The 27,500-nt window shown below is 54.6% G+C and overlaps 4 protein-coding genes, 1 long non-coding RNA gene and 5 other non-coding genes across 23 annotated transcripts; 8 read left to right on the top strand and 2 right to left on the bottom strand.

Moving 5' to 3' along the window:
* Positions 1–1,744: 1,744 nt before the first annotated feature.
* On the top strand, positions 1,745–4,665 carry LOC103822552 (uncharacterized). 4 transcript variants are annotated; one of them, XR_007779411.1, is made up of 5 exons: positions 1,745–2,190; positions 2,398–2,513; positions 3,054–3,099; positions 3,475–3,577; positions 4,210–4,665. It is a non-coding gene; the product is annotated as an uncharacterized LOC103822552 (long non-coding RNA). The 4 variants fall into 4 exon arrangements; XR_007779412.1 differs by having other exon boundaries at positions 2,395–2,513; XR_001991877.3 differs by having other exon boundaries at positions 2,398–3,099.
* Positions 2,056–2,198, top strand: LOC115484701 (small nucleolar RNA SNORA16B/SNORA16A family). Its single transcript, XR_003945408.1, has one exon. It is a non-coding gene; the product is annotated as a small nucleolar RNA SNORA16B/SNORA16A family (small nucleolar RNA).
* LOC115484710 (small nucleolar RNA SNORA44) lies at positions 2,806–2,936 on the top strand. Its single transcript, XR_003945417.1, has one exon. It is a non-coding gene; the product is annotated as a small nucleolar RNA SNORA44 (small nucleolar RNA).
* On the top strand, positions 3,138–3,254 carry LOC115484715 (small nucleolar RNA SNORA61). The gene has a single exon (XR_003945423.1). It is a non-coding gene; the product is annotated as a small nucleolar RNA SNORA61 (small nucleolar RNA).
* Positions 4,012–4,082, top strand: LOC115484681 (small nucleolar RNA SNORD99). Its single transcript, XR_003945388.1, has one exon. It is a non-coding gene; the product is annotated as a small nucleolar RNA SNORD99 (small nucleolar RNA).
* Positions 4,666–5,584: 919 nt separating the features above from the next.
* LOC103822613 (ras-related protein Rab-42-like) lies at positions 5,585–6,985 on the top strand. The gene is made up of 3 exons (XM_050983146.1): positions 5,585–5,670; positions 5,777–6,010; positions 6,571–6,985. Exons 1-3 carry the CDS (start codon positions 5,585–5,587, stop codon positions 6,983–6,985), a joined length of 735 nt encoding a protein of 244 aa, XP_050839103.1.
* A 486-nt stretch (positions 6,986–7,471) lies between these two features.
* On the top strand, positions 7,472–9,068 carry LOC103822551 (ras-related protein Rab-39B-like). The gene is made up of 2 exons (XM_009097530.4): positions 7,472–7,737; positions 8,544–9,068. Exons 1-2 carry the CDS (start codon positions 7,523–7,525, stop codon positions 8,974–8,976), a joined length of 648 nt encoding a protein of 215 aa, XP_009095778.1. The 5' UTR covers positions 7,472–7,522; the 3' UTR covers positions 8,977–9,068.
* A 1,228-nt stretch (positions 9,069–10,296) lies between these two features.
* On the bottom strand, positions 10,297–17,982 carry TAF12 (TATA-box binding protein associated factor 12). 4 transcript variants are annotated; one of them, XM_050983393.1, is made up of 6 exons: positions 17,868–17,982; positions 13,889–14,139; positions 12,641–12,718; positions 11,699–11,813; positions 11,424–11,512; positions 10,297–10,754 (listed from the first exon to the last, which is right to left on the bottom strand). In XM_050983393.1, exons 2-6 carry the CDS (start codon positions 14,054–14,056, stop codon positions 10,719–10,721), a joined length of 486 nt encoding a protein of 161 aa, XP_050839350.1. In that variant the 5' UTR covers positions 14,057–14,139; positions 17,868–17,982; the 3' UTR covers positions 10,297–10,718. The 4 variants fall into 4 exon arrangements, with proteins under 4 accessions (XP_050839350.1, XP_009095776.1, XP_050839349.1 ...); XM_009097528.4 differs by lacking the exon at positions 17,868–17,982 and adding an exon at positions 16,801–16,961; XM_050983392.1 differs by lacking the exon at positions 17,868–17,982 and adding an exon at positions 16,841–16,915.
* LOC103822612 (discoidin, CUB and LCCL domain-containing protein 1-like) lies at positions 17,103–27,493 on the bottom strand. 8 transcript variants are annotated; one of them, XM_050983381.1, is made up of 16 exons: positions 27,342–27,493; positions 24,859–25,263; positions 24,547–24,768; positions 22,187–22,324; positions 21,667–21,718; positions 21,409–21,481; positions 21,109–21,242; positions 20,928–20,965; positions 20,614–20,808; positions 19,806–19,927; positions 19,548–19,716; positions 19,352–19,444; positions 19,072–19,162; positions 18,842–18,879; positions 18,559–18,675; positions 17,103–18,108 (listed from the first exon to the last, which is right to left on the bottom strand). In XM_050983381.1, the coding sequence occupies exons 1-16, from the start codon at positions 27,439–27,441 to the stop codon at positions 17,720–17,722; spliced, it is 2,376 nt and encodes a 791-aa protein (XP_050839338.1). In that variant the 5' UTR covers positions 27,442–27,493; the 3' UTR covers positions 17,103–17,719. The 8 variants fall into 8 exon arrangements, with proteins under 8 accessions (XP_050839338.1, XP_050839342.1, XP_050839337.1 ...); XM_050983385.1 differs by having other exon boundaries at positions 25,201–25,263; positions 27,342–27,491; XM_050983380.1 differs by having other exon boundaries at positions 24,859–25,314; positions 27,342–27,489.
* Positions 17,250–17,379, top strand: LOC115484723 (U11 spliceosomal RNA). Its single transcript, XR_003945431.1, has one exon. It is a non-coding gene; the product is annotated as a U11 spliceosomal RNA (small nuclear RNA).
* Positions 27,494–27,500: the final 7 nt, after the last annotated feature.

The following is a 27,500-nucleotide window of genomic DNA, read 5'->3' as shown; positions in this document are numbered from 1 at the left end:
GTGATGCAAGTTTGTGCAAGTGAAAGATGTCTGAGAGAAGTTGAGGAGAATCCTAGGTGGGAGGAGATGATGGAGTGGCCTTCGGCTGGACTTTTCTTGTATAGCCATGGACAGAACCATTTCTCCTGTGACACAGAGACTGCTTTAAGGGGGGAGGCAATGGCTTGGAGCCAAGAGAGTGCAGTGATGTGATGTGAAGGAGTGGCATGAACAGAGAGAACGGGTGAGGAGGGTGGTCGGTGCCCTCGATCTTCAGTAGAGAAGAAGATCTCTGTTCTTGAGACCCCTCGGCCCCAGGGGGTGAAATCTGGGGGGACAGGTGTCCTGAAAGTGAGAGACTGTGCTCTTTCTAGAGCTGAGCAAAGCACCCTTAAAAAGAAAACCCCAGAAGCAGCTCTGGTCCATGTGCAGTGGTGAGAGCACTGGGCATGGAAGGAAGATGTCACAATGGCAAAATGACCTCTGGGAGGTGCCACCTGTGACATGGAAACACGAGGGGTTTCAACTGTGTTTCCAGGGGAAGCCTATGGTACAAGAGAGACTCCTCTCTCCAATTCTCCTGAACTGAGAATTGATTATCTGAAGGGTTGTGATGGAATGAGAGTTGGTGATCTGAAGAGTGGTAACTGAATTGAGAATACAAGGTTTTGTCCTACTGTGATGTATTGGAAATTTAGTGGGGGGAGGAGGAATGTTTTTAGAAAGTTTTCATTCTGAGTTCTGTGTGTGTTTCTTTTTACATATAGTTGTAGGTTAATAAAGTTTCTTTCCTTTTATTCCTAAGCTAGAGCCTGCTTTGCTCTATTTTTGATCACATCTCACAGTAGACTCCAGAGAGAATGTATTTTCATAGGGGCACTGGCATTGTGCCAGCGTCAAACCATGACAGCCTTAAATGACTGAGGGTTTATTTTGTTGCTGATCTGCCATGTTTGATAGAATTACCAGCTCAAAAGGTCATACTGAACATTGGGAATTGTTTAATCCGTTCATTTGCTCAGAACAGATTGAAACATGACCATCCTTTTTGCCCTTTCTCCAGGATTTGGGCAGGAAGCACACTCAGGCATTTCCAGCTGATTTCCCATTATGGCTGTGCCTTCAGCGTCAGCACCAGCAGCTGTTCCAGCACTTCCTTCCTGCCCATTGTCAGGTGCTGCCATTTTAAATACTTTCCACGAATTATGAATCATGAACCAGGAGCCTCACAGAGGTATTGTGCTGGCAAACAGACTTCTGTTTCCAAGAACCTTTCCTTCTATTCCCCGAGGGTGGAGTGTTCCCCCCCACCCCATTCCAAAAGGGAGGAAGGAGAAGGGGAAATGCAGCTGCTGTTTTCAGCTTTTCAAAGAGCAACCCCTGGTGTGGACCTTGCATGGAGAAGGAGAGAGAAATTGTACTGCTACCACCCGGACTGGAGAGTCATTTAGGTGGGGTGGGGGTGTGCAGCTGCTCCCAGTGCTAGTGGGGGTTGTTCATGGGATCATGAAATACTTTGGGTTGGGAGAGGACTGAAAGCTCATCTCATTCCACCCGCTGCCATGGGCAGGATCACCTGCCACTAGAGCAGATTCTTCGGGAGTCTCGTTTATCCTTTGGGATGGGGTGGAGTGGGAGGCTGGAAGGGGGAAAAGCAGGAACGATGGTTGGGACAGTAAGCAGCGCGACCTACAACTCCCAGAAGCATCTGCGGGAGAGCCTGGCACCAGCAGCCAATCGGAACCCGCGCTGCCGTGCTATAAAAGATGGCCGCAGAAGGATATCCGCCTCTTTCAGCCATGGCGGCCAGCCGGGGTGTTTCGCGGCGGCCATTGGGGAGTATCCACCGCCATCCGTCTTCTCTGGGGCTCTCCCGCCGCTCGGCTCCGCCGCATCGGCGCCCTGTAGGCATCGCGTCCGGTGGCTGCGCTTCATCGCGCTTCGAAGGCTGCGAAGGGTAGCGCGGCCTTGCCCCCGCCTTCCTCCTCAGGTTGGGGCCGGCCCCGGGCGAGTGAGGGACCTCCGAGGCTGAGCTGATGCCCTGTCCCGGGACAGGCGGCCGCGGATGGAAGAGCCGCCCGGCCCTATCGAAGCTGCGTCTGTCGGTGCTGTGGTAGATGCGGTCAAAAAGGAGCCAAGAGCAAAGGGATTTTCCTCGACGGTCGCCGCTCAGTTAAAGTCTTCGTAACTGTCCGGCAACATTTCGGAAAAGTACATGGCCCGCCATGGGCTGGGGGGGGTGGGGGTGGTTACCAGTGCTGGAAGGAGGCGGCTGCCGCAAATCCCTGCCCCTCGGGTCCAAACTGATGCCCGGCGTGGGGGGAGGTTAAGGAGTGTATCTCGTCTTTCTGTAGTTTTATTTTATTTTACTTCCCTTGCAATTTACTTGAAGCTCAAGACTCTCTTCTTCCCCAGCAGCATCCTGGCGTAGAAAGTGATCCCGGGACATGGGATGACTGGTGACAGCCTCAGCTTCGGGCAAGTGAGATGGGCGATCCTGGTTCTGGAGTCCTCTTTTGAGAGGCTGAGAATTGGTTGGTTTTGTTGCCTCCCTGGACCAGAGTAGGAACCACCAGCGTTTCCTGCCGCTCTGCTATTGGACAATGCCAGCATGTGCAGTTCCGAGGCTGTGCATCCTCCACAGGGCTTGTCCTTGGGGCTGGGCCTTAGTACTTAGTGCTTGCTCCATCCAGACGATGTATGGGTGGGTTAAGGGCAATTCCTCTCTCTGGGGCCCACTAGAGGCAGAACTGGGGGTCAACCCTGATCCCGGAGCGAGTCAATGAGTCTGTCACAGACTTTACAGAGTATAAACTCTGTGTTAACCTGCATGTTAATCCAAGAGCTGTGGCTCCATGCAGTAGCTGCAGGTCTCCAACAGCATGCCAGAGCAATAGGAAGGTCTTTGACTGCTGGGCCTCTTCTGCCTGTGACTGTCACTCGCCCCTCCAATACATTTTTGGGAATTGGGCTGTTCCTTGTTTTGGGTTCCAGGGATCAAATGAGTCAAAGGTGTGTCCACAAAAGTCTGCAGCCCACTGCTGATGTTGGGTGTATGTTGTGATGTCTTCCAGGGGTCCTGGGTGTTCCAGAGCTCACCCATCTGTTGGATAAACCCAGGTGAGAGGGTAGTACCCTTGTTGGACCTCCACAGCCCATCCCTCCAAATCCCTTTCCCATCAGATCTGAATACCGATCTTGTGGTCGAAAAAGGAGGAAGAGTAAGATTCATGCTGGTCTTGGGCTCTCTGCAGGTGTGTCCTGTGCTGAGAGGGGCCACTAGGAAGACAGGCTGCGCTGGCCTCACTATTTTGGGAATTCTGGTTAGGAAGGAAACTCCTGGTCTGGAGAAGGGATAAACATGGGGCACAGGGGGGCAGATGTGCCATGAGGGTTGGGGTGGGCGGGGCTGGAAATACTCAGGAATATCTGAGCTGTGGATTTATAGTGACCCTGTAGTGCTTCAGGCACTAAACTCTGGCTCTGTTTTTTCAGCAATAACTCTGTGGAAAAATACTAAACCCTGTGAGCCCTGTCCAAGGGCTTCAGCTTGCTTTCTATAGGACCTGAGTTTTGGGAAAGCTGCAATGTGGATCATGTGAGTGTCCTCTGGGGAACTTCTGCTGTTGGCATGGGCGGGAAGTGTAAACTAGATACTGGGAGGAAATTCTTGGCTGTGAGGGTGAGGAGGCCCTGGTTTCCCAGAGAAGCTGTGGCTGCCTCATTCCTGAAGATTCCAGGGCCAGGTTGGATGTGGCTTAGGCCATCCTGGTCTGGTGGACAGTATCCCTGCCCGTGGCAGGGTGTGGAATGGGGTGAGCTTTTAAAGTGCCTTCTAATCCAAATCGTTCTGGGATTGTGTGATCTGGAGTGGGGTGTGGAGGACAGGGGACACCTCAAGCTGACTGTGCTGGAAGTGGCTGGTTTTCACCTGAACTGTGCAGGTGGGAATGATCAACCTTTTTTCAGAGGCTTTTCATTGGGCCAGAGTTGTGATCTGTGGTGCAGGGTGTGAGGTCAGTGGCAGTGCAGCCTGGTCTGTGATGATTCCTGAGTCTGGAGACTGTTGGATGAGTCCTGCGGATATGGGGCTGAGGCCAGGCATGAACTGCCCAAAACCACAGGGCAGGGAGGGGACATCCACGAGTTCTGGAATGTAGATGGAATCTGACACAGTGCTGAGCCTGACTGCTCATCACTCAACTGGATTTATTTTATCCCTGTTTTCAGGTCTAAGCAGAGGGTGAACCATCCCTGAGGGACTTGGTGCTGCAGTACCAGACTGTTCTTTCCCAGCCCTCTCCTCCAGAAGTGGGAGCTCTGCAGAGCCAGATCCTGGCTCCTTCCTGAGCTATGAGCTCCACTAAGTGGGATCAGCCATTCCTGAGCTCCGCTCACCTGCAGTGGACAGAGATAGAACTGGTTTGGCTCCAGGTATTGCTGAAGCTCTGGTTCAGATGCTCCACATGGAAGAGCAGTCTGTTCCATGGAGTTTTCTCAGGAGGGGGTCTGGATTTTAAATACTTGATTAGAGCAGAGAGCCAGTAATGCCAGGGTGGTGGGTTTGATCCCTGTACAGGCCATTCACTAGGGAGCTGGACTCAGTGATCCATGTGGGTCCCTTCCAGCTTGGAATATTCTCTGTGTGTGATAGGAGTTTGAATAAATGCAATTATTTCAAATCTTTGTGGTGTCTCCTGTGTTTGAGTTGCATTGGGATGGGGTGAGGCTCAGGGCTGGCTCTGAGCCATGGAGCCTGAGGATCCCCTTCCAGTGGAGTTCACCAGTGCTCAGAGGCAAGTTCCTGTGCTTGCTGTAGCATCTGCCAGTGGGATGTCCCCCACAGCCCTCTGCAGGGGTCCCTGGAATGCAGAAACAAACACCGTGGGCCTACATGGAGGGGGTAGAGAGCATCTCCTGGCAACCTGAGGATGTTCCAACACCCTCAGCTGGATCCTTGGTGATTCTGGTTTCTCCCCATGGAGAAAAATGGGTTGTAGGGAGCCACAGCCTCATGAGTTGGAGCCACTCATTTCTGTCCCTGGGTGGCTGGGCTGTGGCAAAGTCCCTGAACTGAGGTAAATTTTTGTCCTGGAATACTGGGCTGGTGCCTCTTGACTCCTGTAGTCTCCTGCAGGTCTTGAGAGCCCCTTCCCTGTGGAGCATCTCCCAGGATCTTGGCTCCTGGGGACACCAGTGAGTGCACTCAGTGCCTGGTTGTCCCTTTTGTCAGTAAAGCCAGGCAGTGGAGACATGAGAGACTGCCAGTAGAGGTGGACATCCAGAGCTGGCATATGGCAAAACTAAACAACATCCTGGCCACGACAAATGGAGACTAAATGCCAATGTGATTAGATCTGAAGCTGTGCTGCTGCTAAAGTTTGAGATGCCGGGCTGTTGCTAGGGTTTGTGTGTTGGAGTTTGATGGTTGGGAAACAGGTAAATGGATAAAAATTGTTTTAAAAACAAGGGAATTAAAAAGGCAAGTAAGTAAATGCAGTGGTTTTCCTAAGTGGTTCAAAGAACTCTGCAGCAGCTCCAAAGCCTTTTTTGTATCTACGCCTGGGAAGAAGAATTAAACTTCTTTCCTCAGTGTTTCCTAAGGATGAGGACAGAGCTGGCAGCTGCTCCCTCCCTGGGACAGTTTGTCTGTCTGGGTGACTGCAGGGCCAGAGCCGTCCTTGTCCCCAGGTGGGGTGGGGACAAGGGTGGAGACCTGTCCTGCTGCTGCTAGCACAGCAGGAACATGGTGGGTCAGGATCTAGTCAGCTCAGCCATGGAGACAGATTCCCCCCAGGATCCTGACCCGAAGGATCCTGAGGGGAATCTGTGTCATTGTGCTGGGAGACGCAGCCGTGGGCAAGTCCTCACTGCTGCACTGCTTCACTGATGGGCCGGGTGGGGGTCCTGGTGGGGCAGCCACACCAGGCCCCACTGTTGGCGTCAAGTTCTACAGCCAGACTATCCTGATGCCACCCATCGGCAAGGCCAAGCTGCAGCTCTGGGACACGGCTGGCCAGAAGCGGTTCAGGCGAGTTGGGTATGTGGACCCCAGCACCCCACTGACTCATCTTCCCACTCTGGGGTGTTTGTAAATCCCCAGCTGGGTGTGCAGGGACAGATAGCAATGGCTCACTGGGATGGTGATACTTTAGAGGCCAGTGACACCTTGTGCTGAGCTTGCAGTGACACTGGAGGGGTTCAGGGGAGCAGCCAAGGGAGCAGGGCCAGGTGCTTGTTGCCATGTGCTGGTGGGCTGGGGCTGGGTGATTTCTTTCCTGATTGCATCAGGCTGGAGCCAGGAGCACCTGGGAGTGTGAGAGAGGCTCAAAATGGGAATGAAGGGCTGAAGATCAGAGGGCTGATTGCTGTGGCTGGATCTGGGCTCGCAGGCCCTCCCCATCCCTGGGTATTTTTTGGGGACCCCACGGTTGGCTTTGGTGGTGCCCTATTTGTAAATGCCCAAGACAGGTCTCCCTTTCCCACTTCTGAGGTCTGACCTGTCACTCAAAAAATCTCCCAAGCCCCATCCTAGGGTTGTTGGTGTCAGAGCTTCCCAGTATCCTTTGAAAACCTGCTGGGTATGCCCAGATCCATCACCAGGTCCTTCTACCGGAGTGCGGCGGGGGTGCTGCTGGTGTTTGATCTCACCAACTGGACATCTTTTGAACACGTTCCTGAGTGGTATCGCGAGGCTGCGGGGGACCGGCTGCCTGCCTTTGTCCTAGTGGGACACAAGTGTGACCTGGTGGGTGAACGAGCCATGTCAGCAGAGGAAGCTGAACACCTCGCCGCCACTCTGGGCATGGTCTTCATGGAGACCTTGGTCCTCAGCAACCTCAACGTGGAGTTGGCCTTCCAGGCACTGGCTGGAGGTATCCAGCAGGCACTGGACCGAGGGATCCTTGCTCCACACCAGGGATGTGATGGCATCAGGCTCATCCCCAACCAGAGTAACCGCCAGCCTCTGGCAGGGAGGGAGCCCTGGGAGCGCGGCCAGTGCTGATGGGGATAGGGGGAGGGAGGTGGGACCCCCTGTTGTGGCGATGCTTCTCTCTCCACCCAGCATCTGCAGCCCTTGGGTGATTATGGAGGTTAGGTTTCCCACCTGGGCTTGGGTTTATTTCAAACCTTAATTTGGGGGCTCTGAAAAAAATAGTACTCTGCTGTAGGAGTTTTTTTAATAAACCTAAGGCTTTTCCACACTAAATAAAGGGCTGTGTCAAGCACTGCATCCCAGGCAGGGGCACAGCACTCAATCCATGGTATGGGGGATCATCTGCTTTGGGGGGCATCACTAGTGGGGCAACAGGTCCCCTTGTCTGGGACACTTTTCAGGGTGTCCTGTCCATGGGAAAATGGGAGCAGGCACCCCTGAGTGCTTCCTGCTGGATGGAGCCAAAATAAAGGGACAAAGGTGCTCCAAAGGGGCCACACAGCACCAATGGTACTGGGAACGCCTCCTGGGTGGAGGAGCTCCCTGCCTGCCTGAACATGCTCCTGGTGTGGGGGTGGCAGGTCCAGGCAGGCGGCAGAGGCACCGATGGAGCCACGGTGGCAGTACCAATTCCGGGTAATCATGCTGGGGGACTCAACAGTGGGGAAATCCTCACTGTTGCAGCGCTACACCGAAGGTATCTTCTTGGACACTGTCAACCAGACGGTGGGGGTGGACTTCTACGTCCAATTCGTGGAGCTGGAGCCAGGACTGCAAGTGAAGCTGCAGTTCTGGGACACAGCCGGGCAGGAGAGGTTCAGGTGGGTCCAGGGGGTCGGGAGGGGTGGTGGAGATGGGTGTCCCCCTCCAGATTTGGGTTGGAGTGTTGTGATTCCAAGCCCTAGAAAGCTGTTGATGTGGCTGCGTTCCTCTTGTCCGTTTGGGCGAGGAACCACCATGTCAAAAGCCAAGGGAAAGGAGCCCTTGGGACTGCCTTGTAAGCTCTTGCTCCAGCTCTAAAGGGGGTACAGTACTCCCCCAAGAACCCCCCTGCCGCACCAGCTGCAGAGTGGCTGGCGAACACCTGGGAACCCACTGAGGGCTGGGTAAAACATCTTCCTCAGCTGCTAGGAGCCTCACACCTCACTGTGGGGCTGTCTCCAGGCAGCTCCTGGGAACAGGAAAGCTTGGGAGATGTGGCTGCAGGGGATGAGAGAGTGGCAGATCTGGATTTGCAGGAATGGGAAAGTTCCAGGACTGTTGCAGCAGAGATGGGGAAGTACTGGGGACATGGCAGCAGGGACAGAAGAGTTCCAGGACCATGATAGCAGGGATGGTGGAGCCCTGGGGACATGGCTGCAGACACAGGTGCACTTGGGGGCTGTGGCTGCAAGAGACAGATGAGCTTTGGTGGCTGAGCAGAGACAGAGCTGTCCCTGGAGCTCTTATTGACACAGCAAAAGGCTGATTCTCACTCCTCTCATGGTGCTTTGCATGCAAGGTGGGTACTGCTTGCAGGAGCAGGTCCTAGCCAGGGCCACTCTGTAGGCAGCAAACATGCTGCCCAAGGTGACACAGGAAACCCCAGGGGCCACTCACTCCCCTGCTCTTGGTGTCCCCTCCCCAGGTCCGTGACTCGTTCCTACTACCGCAACTCGGCCGGGGGGATGCTGCTTTTCGACATCACCAACCGCACGTCCTTTGAGAGCATCCGGCAATGGCACCAGGAGGTGACTGACACGATCCAGCCCTTCCGCATGGTCTTCCTGCTGGTGGGGCACAAGAGTGACCTGGCTGAGCAGCGCCAGGTGGGCCAGAGGGAGGCGGAGAAGTTGGCAGCCTCACTGGGTGTCCAGTATGTGGAGACCTCAGCCAAAGATGCTTCCAATGTGGTCCAGGCCTTCCGGATGCTGACAGTGGCCATTTACCAAGCACTGCAGACGGGGCAGTTGGTGGCCACTGAGGCATGGGACGGGGTGAAGAGCAGCATCCCGCTGCCAGTGCTGCCCAAGGCTCAGGCACTAGAGAAGGAGGAGAAGTGGAAGAGATGCTCATGCTAGAGCTGAGGACATGGGCAAGTCAGGGACATGCTGGGCTCAGGAGGGGAAGTGGATATGGAGCAGCCAGGCACAGGCAGGGGTGGCATGGGAAGCATGTTGGAAGGGTAAAGTCCCCAGGTGGAACCCCACAGGCCTGCAGAGGTCAATGTAACCCCTTCCCCCATTCTCTCTTGTACTGACTGAGATCCCTTACCATAAAGCCCTAAATCTTTAAGTTTTTCCAAATAGAATTAAAAGTGACAAATTTATTGTGGAACTCAGATGATGTATCTGCCACTCCGGCTGAGTACATGCCTAGTTGAGTCCAAAGCAAAAATAACCACATACCATTCTGAGGAAATGCCCACTTTCAGATTAATTTTCATACAATGTAATTTGAAAAAAACCCTTCTCTACAAGGCTGAAGAAAGGAGCTTCCCAGGCTCCTCATCCCACAGTGACATGAGGAGTCCTAGATGGTCATGGAGTCACTTCATCCACCCTGGTTTCCCCTGCAGGTACCAGGAGACTCCAGAGAGCTGGACAAGGAGGATGAGCCCAGCTCTGCCTAGGGCTGCAGGAGCCTTCATGAGCCTTTCTGTCATGCAGGGGTTTGCAGTGCTGACAGCTCCTGCAACCCCACAACAGCCCCCGCAGCTTCCCTGAGGTCTGAGCAGAACAGCGGGAACAGTCAGGGGCATGTGGCCTTTTCAATGTCCAGGCACAAACAGAATCAGGGGGACCCTGACTTCCTGCTTTGTCACAACATCCCCCTCCCAACAGTCCAAATATCCCAGCAATAGGTTGGAGGTGAGGAGGGAAGTGACCTGGCCATCCTGACTGGCAGGTGAGGGACTAGCCAAATTCTTGTGGTCTAGAAGGGTCTGGAGGGAAACCTCTGAAAGAGCAGCTAAGGGCACTTGGTTTGTTCACCCTGGAGGAAACAGGGGAGACTCACCAGCAGCATGTGCAGCTCCTCCCAAGTGACACCTCTGTTCCCTGTGACCAGAGAGAGAACCTGAAGGAACAGCTGAAGCTGTGTCTGGGGAGGGATAGATTGCATATTAGGAAACAGTTCTTCCCTCAGAGGGTGCTCAGGCAATGACCAGGCTCCCCCGGGAACAGGCACAGCCCCAAGGCTTAGCACAGTTTCAGAGAGCATTGGACTCAATAATCCTTGGGGATCTTTACCAGCTCAGGATATTCCACGATTCTGCTCCCTATAAACTCTCAGGTGATCTCCCACAGAACAGCACCACACACAGAGATGAAGTGACAGGGACCCTCCCCCTGCCATCCCTGTGCAATGCTGCCTGAAGAGCACAAGCCTCTACCAGCAGCTTAGAATAATTTCTTTATTCATGTAAAACAAATGCAAGTATTTATATAAACACTGACATTACAAAGTACTGGAGAAGGTAGGGGCAGGAAGGAGGAAACAAAAACTTCTACAGATGCTTCTAATACTGTCCCACACACAATCAAATGCTCTGTCCCTTGGATAATCACTTGTACAATAAACCACTTTCAAGTCACAAATAAAAGTCTGTTTGAGATATGTCGCACTCTGAGGAGGAATGAGAAGAGGGCATAGAATGTTTTGGCAGGTCTCCTCATCAAGTCAAGATATTGCTGCACTGTTAATAAAAAATAGATGCTTCTCTGTAAAGCATTAAAAAAATATCCCACAGGTGACACATGGAGGCTTCAGTGGAGCGGCAGGTATCCCAAACTGCGGTGGTGTCTCCGGCTCTGTCCAGGGGCTATTTCTTGGTAGTTTTGCGGATCAGTGCCATTCTCTGCAACAAGAGAGGGAAAACCATGGGAACCTGAGCAGCTCAGAGCAGGTAACTGCACAACCACCCACAGCAGAAACAAGGCATCCCAGGTGCTCCCAGGACGCTGTCCGACTTGCTTCCACACAGGTCTTTCAGGTCTGTTTGAATCTTAATGGGCTTCCAGGCTGAAGAGAAGGAAGTATCTGTGCTTCTCCAGTTGGCAATCTGGGGCAGTGGAATCAAAGCCCATCTCAAGGTCCCCCTCTCTGCCCAGTCGGAGCTGCAGCATCTCTCATGAACGTAGTGCAGGGCAGCTCCTTCTAGGCTCTGACCACGGCTTAAAAACCAATGGTCCAATGCAGTTTAAAAGCAAAATTAAGGGTGTTTTCAGTCCCTTTGCACAGAGATGGAGTTGCCGGGGCAGCCAAGAAGCGCCTGTGTGCAGCTCCCAGTTGGTTTTAACCCTCCCAAGCTCCTCAGCACCAAGAGCTACTGCTTCTCTTTGGGCAAAACCAACACAGCTGAGGAGACACAGCAACCTCAGCCTGCTACACAGGTCAGGAGGCTCTGAAAGTCATTTCCAGTCAGAACAATTTGAAAAAGGCCACAAATTCACAGTGCCAGGAGGCTATGACCACCATCCTCATATTGTTCTTCCATGTGATTCTTGGTGTTGTGAGGGCTCCTTACCTGTTTGTGAGCTTCTGTAGTGCAGGCTTTTTTGTAGGGCCTGATTTCTTCAGAACCAAAGCCTGGGATCCACATGTTCCACTGGCGCTCTGGAATTCACAGAATGGTTTCAGTTGGAAGAGACATTAAAGCTCATCCAGTTCCAACCCCTTGCCACGGGCAGGGATGCATTATCTACTCACAGGCTTCCACCACAGCACTGCAACTGTGCCCTGACTCCAGGAGGAGCTGAGAGCAGGGGGTAGAAGGGAAAAAAACAGGTAAGAGTCACTCACCAAGGTGCAACTGGACATCTTTGACTTCCAGAGTGTTGGACTTGCGGTGCCGTGCGAGCTGGCAGGCAGCTGTCACCACACTCTCAATGAAGTCATCGGCGATCTGTAGCAGCATCTGTGGTGGAACAAGGGCAACAATCAGTCTGGTCAACACTGAGCAGTTGAAATTATGTGGGAAGATGAAAACAAGCCCTCAGAAGTTGGTATTGAGAATTACAGAATGTCCTAAATTGGGAGGGACCTTCAAGGATCATCCAGGCCAGCTCCTGGCCCTGCACAGGTCACTCCAGCAATCCCCATCCTGTGCCTGAGAGCTCTGTCTAAACGCTCCTTGAGTCTGGCTGCTTGGGGAGCTGGCATTGCCTGGGGAGCCTGGTCAGTGCCCAGCACCCTCTGGGGGAAGAACCTTTCCCTGATCTCCAGCCTGGGGAGCCTGGTCAGTGCCCAGCACCCTCTGGGGGAAGAACCTTTCCCTGATCTCCTCCCTGTTCCAGCCATTCCTTGGCTGCTGTCCCTGCCACAGGGAGCAGAGGTCAGAGCTGCGTCTTGGGAGGAGCTGCAGCCCCCACTGAGCTCTGACCTCAATCTCCTCTGCTCCAGCTGAACACACCAAGTGCCCTCAGCCGCTCCTCTTGTGGTCCCTCCTGATTCTTCCCCATCTTCAGAGCCTCCTTTGGGAGCCCTCTAATAGCTTTAGATCTTTCTTATATTGTGGTGTCCAAAATTCCACTCAAAGGAGTGGTTTTCATAGGAGTTTGCTGCAATTGGTGTTTTAAAAGCCTTTTTGGGACTGGGATGCAGAAAACCAGGGATGGCTGAAGGCTGCATGGGAAAACAAGTGTTACATGAACCAAATGCTCCCTCCTTGGACAAAGGGCCACTGATCTGTGACAAATTACAAATTAACTCTTTCTGCAGTCCCCTCCACGGGTTGGAACCTACTTCTTCAACATCTTCATCCAGCTGCTCGTTTGGATCCACCTCACGCACCAGGTCTTGTAATTTCTTCTTGGTTAAAACCTGAGGGTGTGGGAGGAGAGGAAGGATTTACTGCCCTGCTCCAGCAAAGAAGCTGCCCATGGAGCACAGCCACAACCACAACCGCCTCCTCCCCCATGTCCCCAGGGCCAAGTTACACTGTTGACACAGTCTATCAGCTCAGGAATGGCAGAGATAAGAAATATCAGGTGTTAAGGAGTCATTTTCAAGCACCAGTGGTTGCTCTGGACAGCAACTGGAGTGCAGCAGCCAGAATAAATGTTTCCGGCATGAAAATGTGGCTGACAAGGAGTGGAAAGGCAAAACTACAATTGCTAAGATGCAGACAGCAAGTGCAATCAGCGTATCAATGACTAAAGTTGTGCCCAGGGCATGAGGGAAGCATTTCCATCGCTCTAGCACTTATCAGCTTTAGTGCTTCACATGGAAAACAGAGTTGTGGGAGTGCTGGGTTATTCCAGGGCAGTCAGATGTGGCAGGAGCAGAAACCACACTGGGCTGAACAACAGGATGCTGAGTCTTAAAAGACAAGGATGGAAGTTGTCAGCCTGGTCGGGCCAACCAGACACATGGGAAATTCCCGCCCTTCCTCATTCCTTTGCTGCTGTGGCTGTTTTATGCTGGGGTTTAGTGCACTTCCTAAGAGTCTGGGTGCCAGCAAAGTCATCAGGGAGCAATGACAGGACATTTCCTGGGCAGCAGTTTGTTTTATGTGCCAGGTTGGGTTGGAAGGGACCTTAAAGCTCATTCCATTCCACCCACTGCCATCGGCAGGGACACCTTCCACTGTCCCAGGCTGCTCCAAGCCTCATGCAACCTGGCCTTGGACACTCTCAGGGATGGGGCAGCCACAGCTTCTCTGGGCACCTGCACCTCACCACCCACTTCTCCCCATATTTTTCCCATCTAAACCCCACTTAAAAATAACTTCCCCTGTCACACTCTAATACACACTTTCCTAAGACTGGAAAAAGCTCCACACTTACAGCATCCAAACCCCATCCAGCCATGAAGTACCTGGGAAAGAGGAACTCTGTGAGGAAGTTTTGTTCACTCAGTAACTGAGTAAATTTAATAAACATTATATTTCTGCTGGTGATTTAAAGAAGGCAAACGAAGCCACAAGCAAATCTGTGATACATGTGATGCCCGAGCATCACCCCTGTTGTCCCAAACTTGGGATGGAATTACCTGGTTGCTTTCAGGACTGAGCCGCCCTCCTCCACTGGGTGTTCCTGGCATCTTTGCCACAGTGGTGCTGTTGGCCATGGAGCTCTGTGGGGGGGTGCTGGCTGGTTCCGGCTTGATTGAGGAGAAGTTGGAGAGGTTGATCAAGGTAGAAGGGCCAAACTGGTTCATAATCTGTTGGGCTTTAGCTTTTAGATCATAAAGCTTGTCTAGGTCCTGCTTCTTCTCGGGGTTGTGGGATCCAAAGCAATCAACTGGAAAGGGAGAGAAAAGTTATGGTTAGCAAACAGAAGGAAATCAGCAGGGTGAACAGGTCTTTGTGCAAAGAAAACTGCAGTGCTCTGACAGGGCCTGCAGTTTACAGATCAGGAATCTCTGCTCACAGCATGAAGGGAGAAGTGATGCTTAGTAGCAGAGAAAACCTTCCCTGATGTACAGAAAATCAAGTTTTCCAGCATCACAGTGGCTGCATGCTGGTGACAGCACTAACCCACCCACCCATTCATCCCTTGAGCTGAACCCCTCCACATCCAACCCCACACAGCCTTCCTGAACCCATTTCCCACAAAGAACAGACCACTCAGAGCAGATTTAACTGCAGGACATGGCTTGCTCCTGCTGTAGCAGCATGGAATCCCTCATCACCACAATCCAGAGCCTCAGAGAGAAAGGTGACCCAGCCCCCCTGGGGTCTTGCTTTTAACAGCATCATGCTCACAGCCTGGCCTGCAGTGACCCCTCCATGTGGGACTGACAACATTGGTTCATACTGGGTTCTGAGAACACAATCTGGTGCTCAGAGGGGGAGGAACATGTGTGTGCCCACACTGGACAACTGACAGCCACAGGAAATGGAGTGGGATTTACAGAGCTCCCAATGGTGAACTACAAGTGGATTGTGTGGTTACATAGATCCTCCAGGTGCTGAAATTACTCAGGTTGTTGGTCACGGGGTGTACACTGACTGGCACCTCCTCTGTTTCTGCTCTAAGCCTCAGGCTCAATGAAGTTTTGCTCTGTCTTCAGTTCTCCATGACAGGAAATTCATCCAAACCCTGCACCTTCCACTACCACAATCACCATGGGCAGCATTGACGGATCTGTCACAGGAAGGAGAGTTTAAGGAACAGTTTTATGGCAAAGCCTCTCATGGTGGGGCCAGAGATGGCTGAGAAGCTAAGGCTGAACTCACAAGAAGAGTTTGTTTAACCAGCTTTAGGGACATTCACACACAGCGTCTGCTCCCTAATTTACAAACAGACATTTCCCTTCATCAAAACAAGCCTAGTTAGTTTGGATTAATTAATATCAAAAGCCACACAAGAAAGTACACGAGAGAATTTAAAAGCTTTAGTACTTCACTCCAATGCACACTCATGTACCTGCAGACATGGAGCCCTCTGAGGGGAATTTATGTCCCTGACAGCCTTCTGCAGTGCCCTTGGCACATTTCCAGCTCAATTTTCATTGAATTAACAATGGAAAATCATTTCGCTCACACCCTAAACCCGTCAGCTGGCACTTCTGGCTGAGAAGTCCAGCACAAGACTGAGAGGGACCTTCAGTCTTGGCTTTAGCTGAGGTTGATCTCAGGCTGTTTACCCCATGCCTCACTTCACAGATCCACAAAGCAGGAAGTCCTACCAACTATGCAGGGAAGGAAGCACCGAAATCCTTGAACACAAAGCCCCAGTATCCTTGGGTAGAAGCATTTTAGCAGCTTAAAGTAATTTTGCTGCTTTATTCACAGATCTTACTGCACCCTTCACATGCCACTAAGATCCCTGAACACAAAACTAATGGGAGGAGCAGATTCACAGGATAAATCCCACATGACAGTCTCATTTACTTATGCTATCTGAGTGTCTAAATCTTTAATTACATCAGCAACTGCTGTGAGCCCAGTGAGTGGAGAGCCCACACCCTTCCCAGAATGTCACCAGTCAGCATTACCTACTCTGGCATCCTCCTCTTTCACATAACTCTCATTCCTACAGAAACACCAGATATTTTTTGTATCACCAATTCTATATAAGATGGTTAGAGGAAACAGTTTCACAAATTGTCCTCACTACAGTGCCACAGATTGCATTGTCAGAAAAGATCACACAGTCACTGCTGCAGAGAACATCATCCCACAGGAGAACATCCAGGGCAAGAGGAGGTTTGGGTGCTGCGATCAGCACCACAAATTGTTCAGTTCTGCGACAGCACAGCATTAGAGTCATAACTAAAATTCATGTTAATGACAAACAACACATTACTGGAGTGCTCAGGGGGCTCCCACTTCTATTAACCATACTGAATTTTACCAGATATCTAAATACAATCGTAGAATGGTTTAGGTGAGAAGAAACTTTAACGTCATCTCATTCCATCCCCTGCCATGGGCAGGGACACTTTCCATAGTCCAAAGTGGCTACAAGCCCCGTCAAACCTGGCCTTGGGCATTTCCAGGGATGAAGCAGCCACAGTCCTGGGCAACCTACCAGGGTCCCACCACCCTCACATTCCTAGGGAGGAATTCCTTCCTAGTATCCCATATATCCCTGCCCTCTGGCAGTAGGAAGCCATTCTCCTTGTCCTTTCCCTCCAGGTCCTTGTCCAAAGTTTCTCTTCAGCTCCACTGTAGCCCCTTCAGGCGCTGGAAGGCGCTCTAAGAATCTCCCTGGGGCCTTCTCTTCTCCAGGCTGAACTTCCCCAGCTTAAAGCGCTCACCCCACGGAGACAGTCGGGATGGGAACGAATCCCCCTCCCAGTGCAGAACGTCCCCGCCAGGAGTCGCGGGGCAGAGCGAAGGTCACCGACCGCCACCGGGACCGACTCGACGCTCACTCTTGTGCTCCCTCCCGGATTTGCAACAGCCGATGTGGAATCCCCAGGTGGTCCGCGCAGCCCCCTCGAGCCCCCCGTACCTCCCCATGACCCGCGGACAGTCCGAAGCCCCGACACCACCTCCGCCAGCCGACACTCGGCAGCGCTTCCGCTTCCGGCCGTCGCCGCCGCCAATGGGGAGCGAGTCCCCTGCGCGCGCGCGCAGCACCGCCAATCAGGAGCGAGTTCACCTGCGCGCGCGTGCGCGCCATAACGCTCCCGCCAAAAGCGCTCCTCCTCCCCGCCGCCTCAGGAAAGAAGTGTGCCCAGCATGCCCTGCGCGATTTGCATATACCCTGGCCGGCTAAAAAGCGGGGAAAAGGGCGCTTTTTTGAGGGAAAACCACAGAAATGGCGATAAAAAATGAGTTGAGAGTGGAAGAAAGAACAGACATACCGACCAGCATGTTTAGTATCTGCGGCGTCTGTCGCCCTGTCCTAGCGGGTACACCCGCGCTTTCCCGTTGTGGGTGGGGTCAGAGAAACGATTTAAAAAGGGCTTCTGCCGTGCGTGGCACGGGGGAGGCTGCGCGCTACCCCCGCGGAATCGACATCAAGAGATTTCGGAAGCACAATTTTTGTGAGAGGGGGATGCCGGTAACCGCCTGTTCCGGCACCCCGGAATCAGTGAATGGCAGAGAACGGGTTGTGGGCAGTTCCTGTAACTGCGAGGGGTTCCTGGTGCTCCGGCGTACTGTGTCGTCTCTCAGCGTGGCCGGAGGCTATGATACCATGAACGGCGAGAAAGGTGCGACAAGGACTGTAACACTCTGGCCCGGGTGCATTGGTTGCATCCCCGGCCAGCAGGCGGTGCAGGGCACTCCACTCCATATCTGTCTTTCTATATATAAAGCATATATTAACATATAATAACTTTAAAAAAGCCCATTGCGAGTGCGGAGAAGGTCCTCCTTTACACGCCTTCCCCCCTGCCCATTACCGTGCTGCTGTACTCCCCTCCTCACAAAGCTTCATGGTACACATGCGCAAGGGGACAGTGCCTAGGCCACCCACAGGACCCCTCAGAATAGGGGCTGCCAGTCCCCTCCACCGCAGCTGGCAGCTCCCCAGGCCGCAGGGCAGGGGTCTGGTACTGCACCGGGGAGCACCTGGCAGGTCCTGTTATGATGCAAGTGCTGCGGTGCATCCCGGCAGGCTCCGGCTCACTGAATGGCATGGCGTACTCAGGCTCTGGTGGCAGTGGCTCCGCATACTCATTGTGCTTCCCTGGGACGTCGTAGTGGTTGAGGACCAGTGGTAGAGTGTAGCCCTCTTCCAAGAGTGGCTTAAAGGTGGAGGGACCTGTCTGGCTGCTGGGGTTCACCTGCACCAGGTCTGGCTCCGTGTACTCTGAAACAGGGAGGCTGCCATGTCAGGAGGGTGGGTGGTGGTGCTGCAGCAGAGGTGGGTGAGGTGGGTTGAAAAACTGAGCATGTTTGGACTTTCAGGGATAGAAAAACTGCCAAAATCCACCCAACACAGGGCACCAACCCATGGAGACTCCACATTCCTTTGCCACACCACAGAGAGGGGTTCCTGCTGTCCCCAGCCACCCTCCAGTGCCAACAGCTGTAATTGAGGTGGACTACTACTACTAAATCATGTGTGGTGCTATTACAATAAATGATAATAACTAATTATAATAATTAAATGTTCATGTCTAATTTATCAGGGCCTTCTTGCTGCACAGGTCCACGATGCAGGAGGGGTCAGACCAGAATGGAGAAGGAGGTACGATTGGGAAGATTCGGCTCCAGCTCTGGGCTGAGGGACCAGTTCCTGCCCTGATGTCCCTGTTACCTGGCGAATGGGTCCAGCTGAGGTCCCCTGGTGTGGGGGTCATGGGGAAGGAGGCCAGGCTGGGCGCTGGCAGGCTCTGCAGGGAGCAGACCTGGCTCGACTCCAGCTTGGGGTACCCTGGGCAGGGAGAGGAAACCCTCATTTGTCACAGACTGTCACCTGGACATGCAGATGCCCCTGGGGTATGGAACAAGTCCAAGCTTGGCAGCAGCATCAGTTAAACCAGCTGTACCCCATGGCACACAGACCACTGATTTTAGGGAGGAGTTGTGGACCCTTTTACCTTTTGTGATCCCGCAGTTCAGCTCCACTGCTGACTTCCTGCCAAGGGGAGATGCAAGATGGGGAAAGAGGTCCCAGCTACCCTGTGCCCACCACCACCTATCTCCTCACACCCACTACCTTAGGGGCTGCAACCCTTGGGACCTGGTGAGCAGCTAGATGAAGCTGCTGGAATTTGGGGAGGTGATGCTGTGTCCCCCAGGGTAAAGCAGGGGATGAGGCAGGACCAACCTCTTCCTGTAGCAGAGGAAAGCCAGGAGCAGGAGGCAGGAGCAGAGAAGCACAAAGCTGCCAATAAGCAGCATCACCAGCAGTGTGGAGCCTAGGGAGGGAGGGCAGTGTCAGTGCCCTGGGCCCCCATCCCACCCCTTTGCACCCATGAGTGCCAGAAGCCCACCTGGGGCCACTAGAGGAGGAAAATGTGTACCTGCGGGGGGATGAAGCCCCAATGTCACCTTGAACACCAAAAGACAATGCTGCACCCCAAGGACAGCCCCTCCATGGCACCCACCTGCCTTTTCTGGGTCCAGGGTGATGCCAGGGATGGGGGTGCGGCTGGCTGGCTGGCGGGTGGCTTCAAGCACCTCCTTGGGGACACTGGGCACTACAGGACAGAGCAGGGACTGGGACTGTGGAACCACCACAGGGTGCAGGTCCCAGGAGGATGTTTCAGATATGGGGGTGTGAGCTCCTGTGGAGGGTCTCACCATAGGGACGGGGTATGCGGACTCGTGCCAGCTGGCAGCCCATCAGGGCCACCTTCAGGGCAATGCGCTGGTGCCAGCTCTGCGGTGTGACACGGATGTAGCGAGCGATGATGGGGGGGATAAAGGCGTTAGAGACCTCCCCCTGGCTGTCAGCATTTCCTTCAAACACCTACCGGAGAGGGTGAAGAGGCACCAGTGGCTAAATATCCACTGGCAGGATATTCTGTCTCAGCGCAGGCATATTCTCCTCATGCCCACCTTGTCCTCCTGACCACTGCTGCCTCTGTAGGGTCTCCAGTTCTTCCCGTCGCGGCTAGAGGAGACATGGTAGGACATCACGTAGTAGTTGTGCTGCTCAGAGGAGCCCTTTGTGATGATGCCTGTGAATGCAGGAGGGAGTTCCCTGCTGTCAGTTACGGGTTGCGGGGCTGGGGAATGGCTGCCCTCTACCCCACTGCCCTCTTCTTCCAGCTGGAATAGCCCCTATCTCTGAGATACTCAAGACCCAGCTGGGAAAGGACTAGGAGGGCAGGACACGCCACCAGGCAGAGGGGGATCCTTCTGACCCTGGGAGAGGATTTGGGTGGCAGATTCCAGTGTGGGATGCTCTGGTCTGCCCCCACAAACTGATAACCTCCAGCCCCGGCTGCTAGCCCTGCATTCCTCCCTCCTCCAGCCTCTGGCCGGACAATGTTCCCATTTTCCTCGCTGCGGTCACCAGCTGCTGGCATGCAAAGCCCCTGCTTTTGGCAGGCTCAGGCCGCACAAAAGATGCTCACTGGCACCAGATGCAAGAGCATAATATTAACTTGTTCATCCCAGAAATGGCTGCAGATGAGGGGGGCAAAGGAACAAAAGGAGGACAGGAGCAGCCAGAGGGGCTGGTGTGCTCTGCATCTCTGTGCACCAGTAAACCATGGCACAATGAACTTCAGTGTATCCTGGGAGGTGCAACTGCCCTGGGCAGTTTTGTGGGGATCAGTGAAGGTGGCACAGCAGGAGGACAGTGATCAGGGTATATGGGGACACAGGCAGCTATTGACCCCCTCTGATGGCCAGCTCTCACCTGTGACATTCCTTCGGGTGCCCAGGTCCAGCTCCAGCCAGGCAGCCTTGGCACCGGGTTCAGCCGCCCAGGAGTGGCCAGTGGTGCTAAGTGCTGCCCGTTCAGCCACCCAGGCTCGGACCTGGCCCAGCACGTCCACCTCATGCCACCAGGACGAGGCATTGAAGGTGACCACCTCCAGCACATCATCACAGTCTGGGAACAGGAGATTGCACACTGGGAACCTGGAAACCCCAGCTAGGCACAGGGGAGTGGCAGCAAGTCTGACAGCAAAAATCCTGCCTTAATTTCAAGGGAAATGGGAAAAAAAATACCTTTGTGGAATACAAGTCGTTTCTCGGAGAGAGATCCCCTGTGTGGAAGAAAGCAGGGGGAGCATCAAACAGGGTACAAACCCTAGGGTCTCTGAAACTGAGGGGTGGCAGTTTCCCAGTGTCAGTGTGGGTAGGTCCCACAGCTCCATGTGGGGTGCAGCCCCAGCCACTCCTCACCCACCTTTTGGAGCGGAGCCCGTTGGCAAAGGCCGACTCATAGAGTGTGATCCCCTTCTCTCGGGACAGGGTGACCTGCCCGCCCAGCTCATCCGCAATCACCCCGGCATGCACAGCTGCCTTGCACAGCACCGATGTCTGCAGGGAGTGGGGAATAAGGGCAACCCCCCACGGCAGGCCTGAGCACCCCGTGGGGCACCCCAAGGCCACACGCATCACCTCTGGGTTACTGAGGGTGACAAGCAGTGGCCACACATGCTGTGGGGACTATCCCTGGCAGGTGCACCATGGTGCCCACACTTACATCCCGGTAGCCCTGGCTCGGGTTGCCCCAGATGTCCCCATGGATGTCCTTGCAGCCTGCAGGGCAGTACACACTGAAATGCATGGAAAGGAGTGGGTCAGAGCTCCCTCCCATCCAAACCCCCTCTTCATAACCGCTCTGCTCCCCATCCCACTGGAGCTGTACGTCAGGAGAGGGATGGGGATGAAACCAGGACTGATGGGGACCCCTGCAGCAGGGGACACCAAAATAGGACTGTTCCCCACCCCGACCACTCACCTGATGTGCTCCTGGGTGTAGTGGGTGCCTCGAACCAGGCAGGAGACCAGGTCTGCAAAGCAGGGACACCCCAGGATGAGGGACCCCCACCTCCCCCACAGCACACACCCACTTCTGCTCAGGGCACTCCATTCCCCTTCCCAACTGAATCCTGCTCCTCATTTGGGTTCTGCCCTTCACGCCCCCATGTCTGGAGGGGCAGGGAGGGACGGCCCCTTGGTCCCTGCAGCCATTGCCCCATGGTCCCTTGGTCCCTGCAGCCACTGGCCCCATGGCACAATCTATGCTGCCTGTGGCTCTGCCTGATATTGGGGTGCCACCTGACTTGGGGTTCAGGGTTCTCAAAGGGGTCCCAGATGGCTGTATGGCCTGCAGGTCTCCCATGTTTGCCCCCAGCCAGGGAGAACATGAAGTTCGGGAGCTCAGGGCAACAGAAGCTCATTCTGGGGTCAGCAAGGAGCTTCCTTCACGTCCCTGCATGAGCCAGGACACATCCCAAGGGTGTCTCTGCATCCCATACCTGGGTGCTGCGAGGTGGCATAGGACACAAGGAGGCCTCGTCCCGAGCGGTGGCTGGTGCTGTTGAATAGGACGGTCACAGTGCTGGAGTTTGTCACCAGAAGTGAGGCAGAAGGGACGGAGTTCCTGCAGTAGGGCCCTGCCAGCAGGGATGACACCAAGGAGAGGATTTGGGGTCCCTGGGAACATGCTTCAACACCTAGACCCCAGGACATCACCTCCCCCAGCTTGGCCCTCACCAGGGCCAGGGGGGCTCAGGCATTTGGGCTGTGCTCAGGGTGGTCCCAGAGCTGTTCCACATCCAGAGTAGCTCATCCTCACCAGAGTGCTGAAGGGTGGTCCCATGAAGCATGGATCCATGCCAGGCTAGTCCCATCTTGAAGACAGTTTAATGTTTTGGGATAGCCCTGCACCCAGATGGGTCCCAGGCCAGGGCAACATCATGACAAGATGGTCCCATGCCCAGGCTGGTCCCAGCCCCAGGTTGGCTCCATCGCCCTCATTGGGCACCTGCCACCACATCCCCAACTGCAGGGATTGGTACACACGGCATCGCCCCACGGGACCCCAAAATGAGAGCTGTGTCCTTGTGTCCTCTACACACCCCCTTTCAGAAGTGCTGCTGAAGCTGCCTCCTAAACTGCACCCTCCCCCCATTTAATCCACATTAATTTGCAATTCTATCTCCCTGATTAAAACTTCAGCTTAGCAGGCAGGCAGATTCCTTAGGGACTTCTCTGGTTCCGGCTGGGGACAGAATGTGGCCCCAATCCCTGGACTGCCATCACCCCCTGTCCCTCACATCACTCTACTCTGTATCATGCCTATCACTTGGGCCTCTTGACACCCAGAGGTGTTTTGAGCAAATGCCATCATTGTCCTGGGGACAGGGAACTGTGCCCCTATGTTCCCCTGGGGCTGCTGATGACACCTCCCCCTGCACCTCAGTTTCTCTACCCTGATCCATACCATCATCCTGCCTGGGTCATATTGAACCAGGAGGTCGATCCCAGGGGACATGCGACACATGTGCGTGCAGAGATCTCACATATGTGACAGAACTGAGATCTGCACAATATGCAGATGAGATGTAGCTGACCCCCATGCAGATTTCCCTTCCACTGGTTGCCAGATAGCAGCGCTGCCCTGGGTTACTGGTGCCACATCTATATGGATCTTGGTGGTACCCTGGGAGCTGAGGACTCCTCAGCTGAGCCCCAGAGGCTTCCACCCCCATGGAGACCCTGCCACATCCCAGCAGAATCAGGCCAGGGGCCAGACACCAGCTCTGAGTCAGGGAAGGAGCCCACAGCCTCTGCCTGCTCCAGCCGCTTCCCAGAAAACATCTAGAACTTCTCAAGGACCAGTGTCAGACACGGCAGAAGGAGTGGAACCCAAGCTCTGTGTCATGCTGGCATGGCTCTGGTGGTACCCAAAAGGTCTGTAGGTGCCCGGCCACCTCCCCCAGCCCCCCAAGAGCATCATCTGGGAGTCCCCCCCCCCCCCCTTTCCCACATCGCTGTATCTCAGCATGGGGCCAGGATGTCTCTTAGCTTTGGGAACAATTATGTCCCTGAAGCCACAGCAGAGGGGATGGGGACCAGGGACCTTGCGTGCTCTCACCCCTTTGGGGACCAGCCCAGAAAGGGTGAAAGTCCTGAAGAACAGGGAAAACTCCCAGTCCCATGAATCCAAGCCAGCTCCTTTCCATCCTAAATTTCCCATCGCATCTCCTGTGTAGCCCCTACCCCTCTCCAGGGCTGTTCCTCCATCTTACCCCATCACTTGATGCTTCCCCCCACCCACAAGATGTTTTCCTCAGCATTCGTCATGTTCCCAGTGCTGCCAAATCCCTCCAAGACCATTAAATCTGTCTGGGAAAATCCTGGAAGTGTTTGGGCAGCAGCTGGACCAACAAATTAATTATTCAGTGGCTACATCTGGTCCCAGCTGGGCAGTTTCCCCCCAGGCTTCGGAATAATCATCTCTTTGGTACCCACCTCCTCAGATATCCCCATTCGCAAACATTACTCTCCTTCTATATCCTTCTCCTTGGATATTGACCCTCATCTTTGGGTATCCCCACCCCCACTATCTGGGTATCCCCTTCCTTGGATATTTCTCTTCTTTGGATAACCCACTTGTCAGATACCAGATACTCTTCATCCTCTGATAGTCCCCTCTTTAAATACCTCCTCCTTGAATACACCCCTCCTTGGATACTGCCCCACCTGGTTACCCCCCTCCTTAGGTATTCTCCCTCCTCATGATGAAATCAGCTAAACCCCCAGATTTTCCTGATATTCTCCCTATCCACAACAGTGTATCACCCTTATCTCAGTTCCCCCAGGACCCCCTTACCGTAGGCAGTGCCGGTCTGGGGGTCAGCGAGCAGCAAGGAACTGTGGGCACAGTGCTCTGAGGGCTCCAGATCCACATCCCCGAATGCCAGGAGTATGGAGGTGCCTGGGGGGGCTTGGAGCCGCCAGCAACACATGGTGTGGTTGGGATACGTGCCCGGGTAGTTCTTGGAGCTCAGGGTGCCACTGTGGGGTGTCAGCAGTGTGTGGCCACAGCCGTTTCCTGCAGACATACCAGGGATAGTGCTCAGACAGGCTGTTCCCTGCCTCAGTTTCCCCCCTTGGTGAGGCCCCTAGAACAACCCCTGGGCACCTGCAGACATTTTCCTCATCCAAAGCATCATTTTCTGGGGGCTCTTCTGGATGCTCCTGGCACTGGGAACCGTCCACAGGCGGATCCAGGGATGAAGCTGCCACAGCTTCCCCCACACCACCCAGCATGACCCTCTACCTCCAGCTCCTCTACATCCTGCAGTCCAGGAGAACTTCAAATTGGGGGGGATATAAAAGGATTGAAGGAGAGAATATCCCCACTCCATGGGGCTATACAGGACTGAGCAGCCCCCAAGACCCCCTGACTGCAGCCTTGACCTTGAAGATAACCTTGGGCAGCTGCATCCCCATTGTATCCTTCCCAGGGCGATGCCGGACTCACCACAAAAGGGGCTTTTCTCTGGGCTCACTGCGTCTGGGCATGAGGGAATATCCTGGAAATAAGCTGAAAGCACCAAGCATTGAGACCTGGCCATAATTTCTTGGCAAAACTGGGCTGCAGGGAAAGGGGGAAAGCAACACTTAGCCCCACTATGTGGGCCAGGCGTTTGTAGGGGTCCAGTGCTCAACACCTCCTCCTCACATCCCCCAAAAGCTGTTGCTCCTGGCAAGCATCATCCTGGCACAGCCAGAAAGAAAAGGGATGGTGGGCATAGAATTGCCCAGCCTTGGCTCCTCTCGCTGTCGCTGGGAGACAACATAAAGCGCCAGCAAGGGAAAATCCTACAGGAATAAAAAACAGGGGACTGGAGGAAAAGATGCCAGCCCCGGCACTGAGTCCTCTCCTCCCCAGCCTGTGGGAAGGGCTTGCATCCAAACTGGGGGAGGTTTATCCTGTGGGACTGGGAAAAATCACCAACTTTTCCCCTTTCTGGGCAGTGTCCACTGACAAAACAGAGCTGGGAAGGAACAGACCCTCCAAGAATGGAGGCCGGTGGGAGGCAGCGGGGACCCCAGGGCTGCCAGGACAACAGCTCCCAGAAAGGATGCTCTGCTGGGGGAGAGAAATTTGGGGTATTTGGGAGGAGTTTCTAGCACAGAAAGTTGAAGCCACTGGGATCTACATGGAAAACCCTCTATGGCCAGGACAGCTGGACATGTGAGCCCAGCTGGGGGGTCTTGGATGGATCCCCCCAGCTCTATATCCCTACTGGGAGTGCAGAGTGTGGGGACACATTCTGGGAAAAACCCATCCAAGGAAAGGAAATCTTTGTTAAAAACATCCTGAGTGTGACCAGCACGTGTTGAGAGGGAATGCCAGAGATAAACTGAGAGCTGCAGGCACTCCTGGGAATTTGGCTCCAAAGATGATACCAAGGGGCCAGGAATAGCCAAGACAGAGCCAGGGGGACTTGCCCCCAGCAACAAATCTTTACTCCTCTCCCAAAAAATGTGAAAACTGGATTTCCGGTGGGCGAGAGTGAACTCAGCCGGGCCCCGCTGGGATCATTGCTGCCAGGGATTTGTTTGTTTTCTCACAGGATGCAAGAAAGACACAACAGGGCGATGCTCCGACAAAAGCCCAGCACATTCCTGCCTCTGTCATGCTGCTGGCCCCGGGAAAGCTCCCCCGGGTCCAGTGGGTTGGCGATCCGGTGGAAACCCGTTGCATGATGGGCCCCAAACCACACTTTTTGACCGGGAACGTACTGGGATTCAGCCTCCAGTGATCCCAGCCTGTCCCAGCGCCTCAGTTTCCCCTCGGGGATAATGCTTTGGATGACCCGTCGTTGTTTCCTCGCTCTTGGATGAGTTGGGGACGAGTGACACAGGGAAACATGAACTTTGGGATCACGTTGATCATTTCCTCGGGCTCGTCCTGGACCCCACGGCTACAAATCCTCCCGGGAGCGGCATTCCCGGGATGGAGGCCACTGCCCGGCTCTGCATGTAAACTCCAGCGATCCTCTTAACCCGTGGATTGGGGGTTCCCCGGGAAAGCCTTGCAGGCGGGATGGAGCCGAACGCGGGACTCTCGGGACCCCCGGCGTAGTCGCCACCAGGGCAGGGACTGAGAGAGCTGGGGGGGTTGCGGGGAAAATGGGCGGGTGCAGAACCAGCGTGATGCGGGGATGGTGGGGGCAGGGACAGAGCTCGTCCCGTCCGGTACAGGAGCAGAGGGATACTGGGGACCCCGTCCCGGACCAGTACCAGGACAGACGGACGGCGGGGACCCCGTCCAGTCGGGTACCGGGACAGAGGGATGGCAGAGATCGCGTTCAGGAAAGGAACCGGGGCAGGCGCACCACGACGGCCCTGTGCCGGTGTGGTCTGCTCTGGTCACAAGGGGGAACTTCCCGGGAGCCCATCCGGATTCGACCCCGGTACAGACACAGCGAAGAGCCCGTTCCGGACCGTGTCGGGGCAGAGGCGACCCCTTCCCAGTCCCCATACCGCACCAAGTTCCGGTCCCATCCCGGCGAGCGAACCAGAAGCTCCGGCGGTACCGGTGGGAGTGGGGCTCCCGGTGTCGCGTCCCGGTGTGGGATGTCCCGCCGCCGGTGCTCCGCAATCAGCACTCACCGTCCTGTGCGCTGGCAGAGCGCAGCCCCAGAGAGCCGAGCAGGAGGCAGTGGCGGACCAGCGCTAGCGCCCCCGGGGCCGCCCTGCCGCCCGCGCGCATCCTCCTCCCTCCGCTGCCACCCCGGCCCCGCCACGGCTCCGCAGCGCGTCGCCCCGGCC

Source organism: Serinus canaria, chromosome 23 (assembly GCF_022539315.1).
Source record: "Serinus canaria isolate serCan28SL12 chromosome 23, serCan2020, whole genome shotgun sequence".
NCBI classification, from domain to species: Eukaryota; Metazoa; Chordata; class Aves; order Passeriformes; family Fringillidae; genus Serinus; species Serinus canaria.
This window is presented reverse-complemented; position numbering and strand designations above follow the sequence as displayed.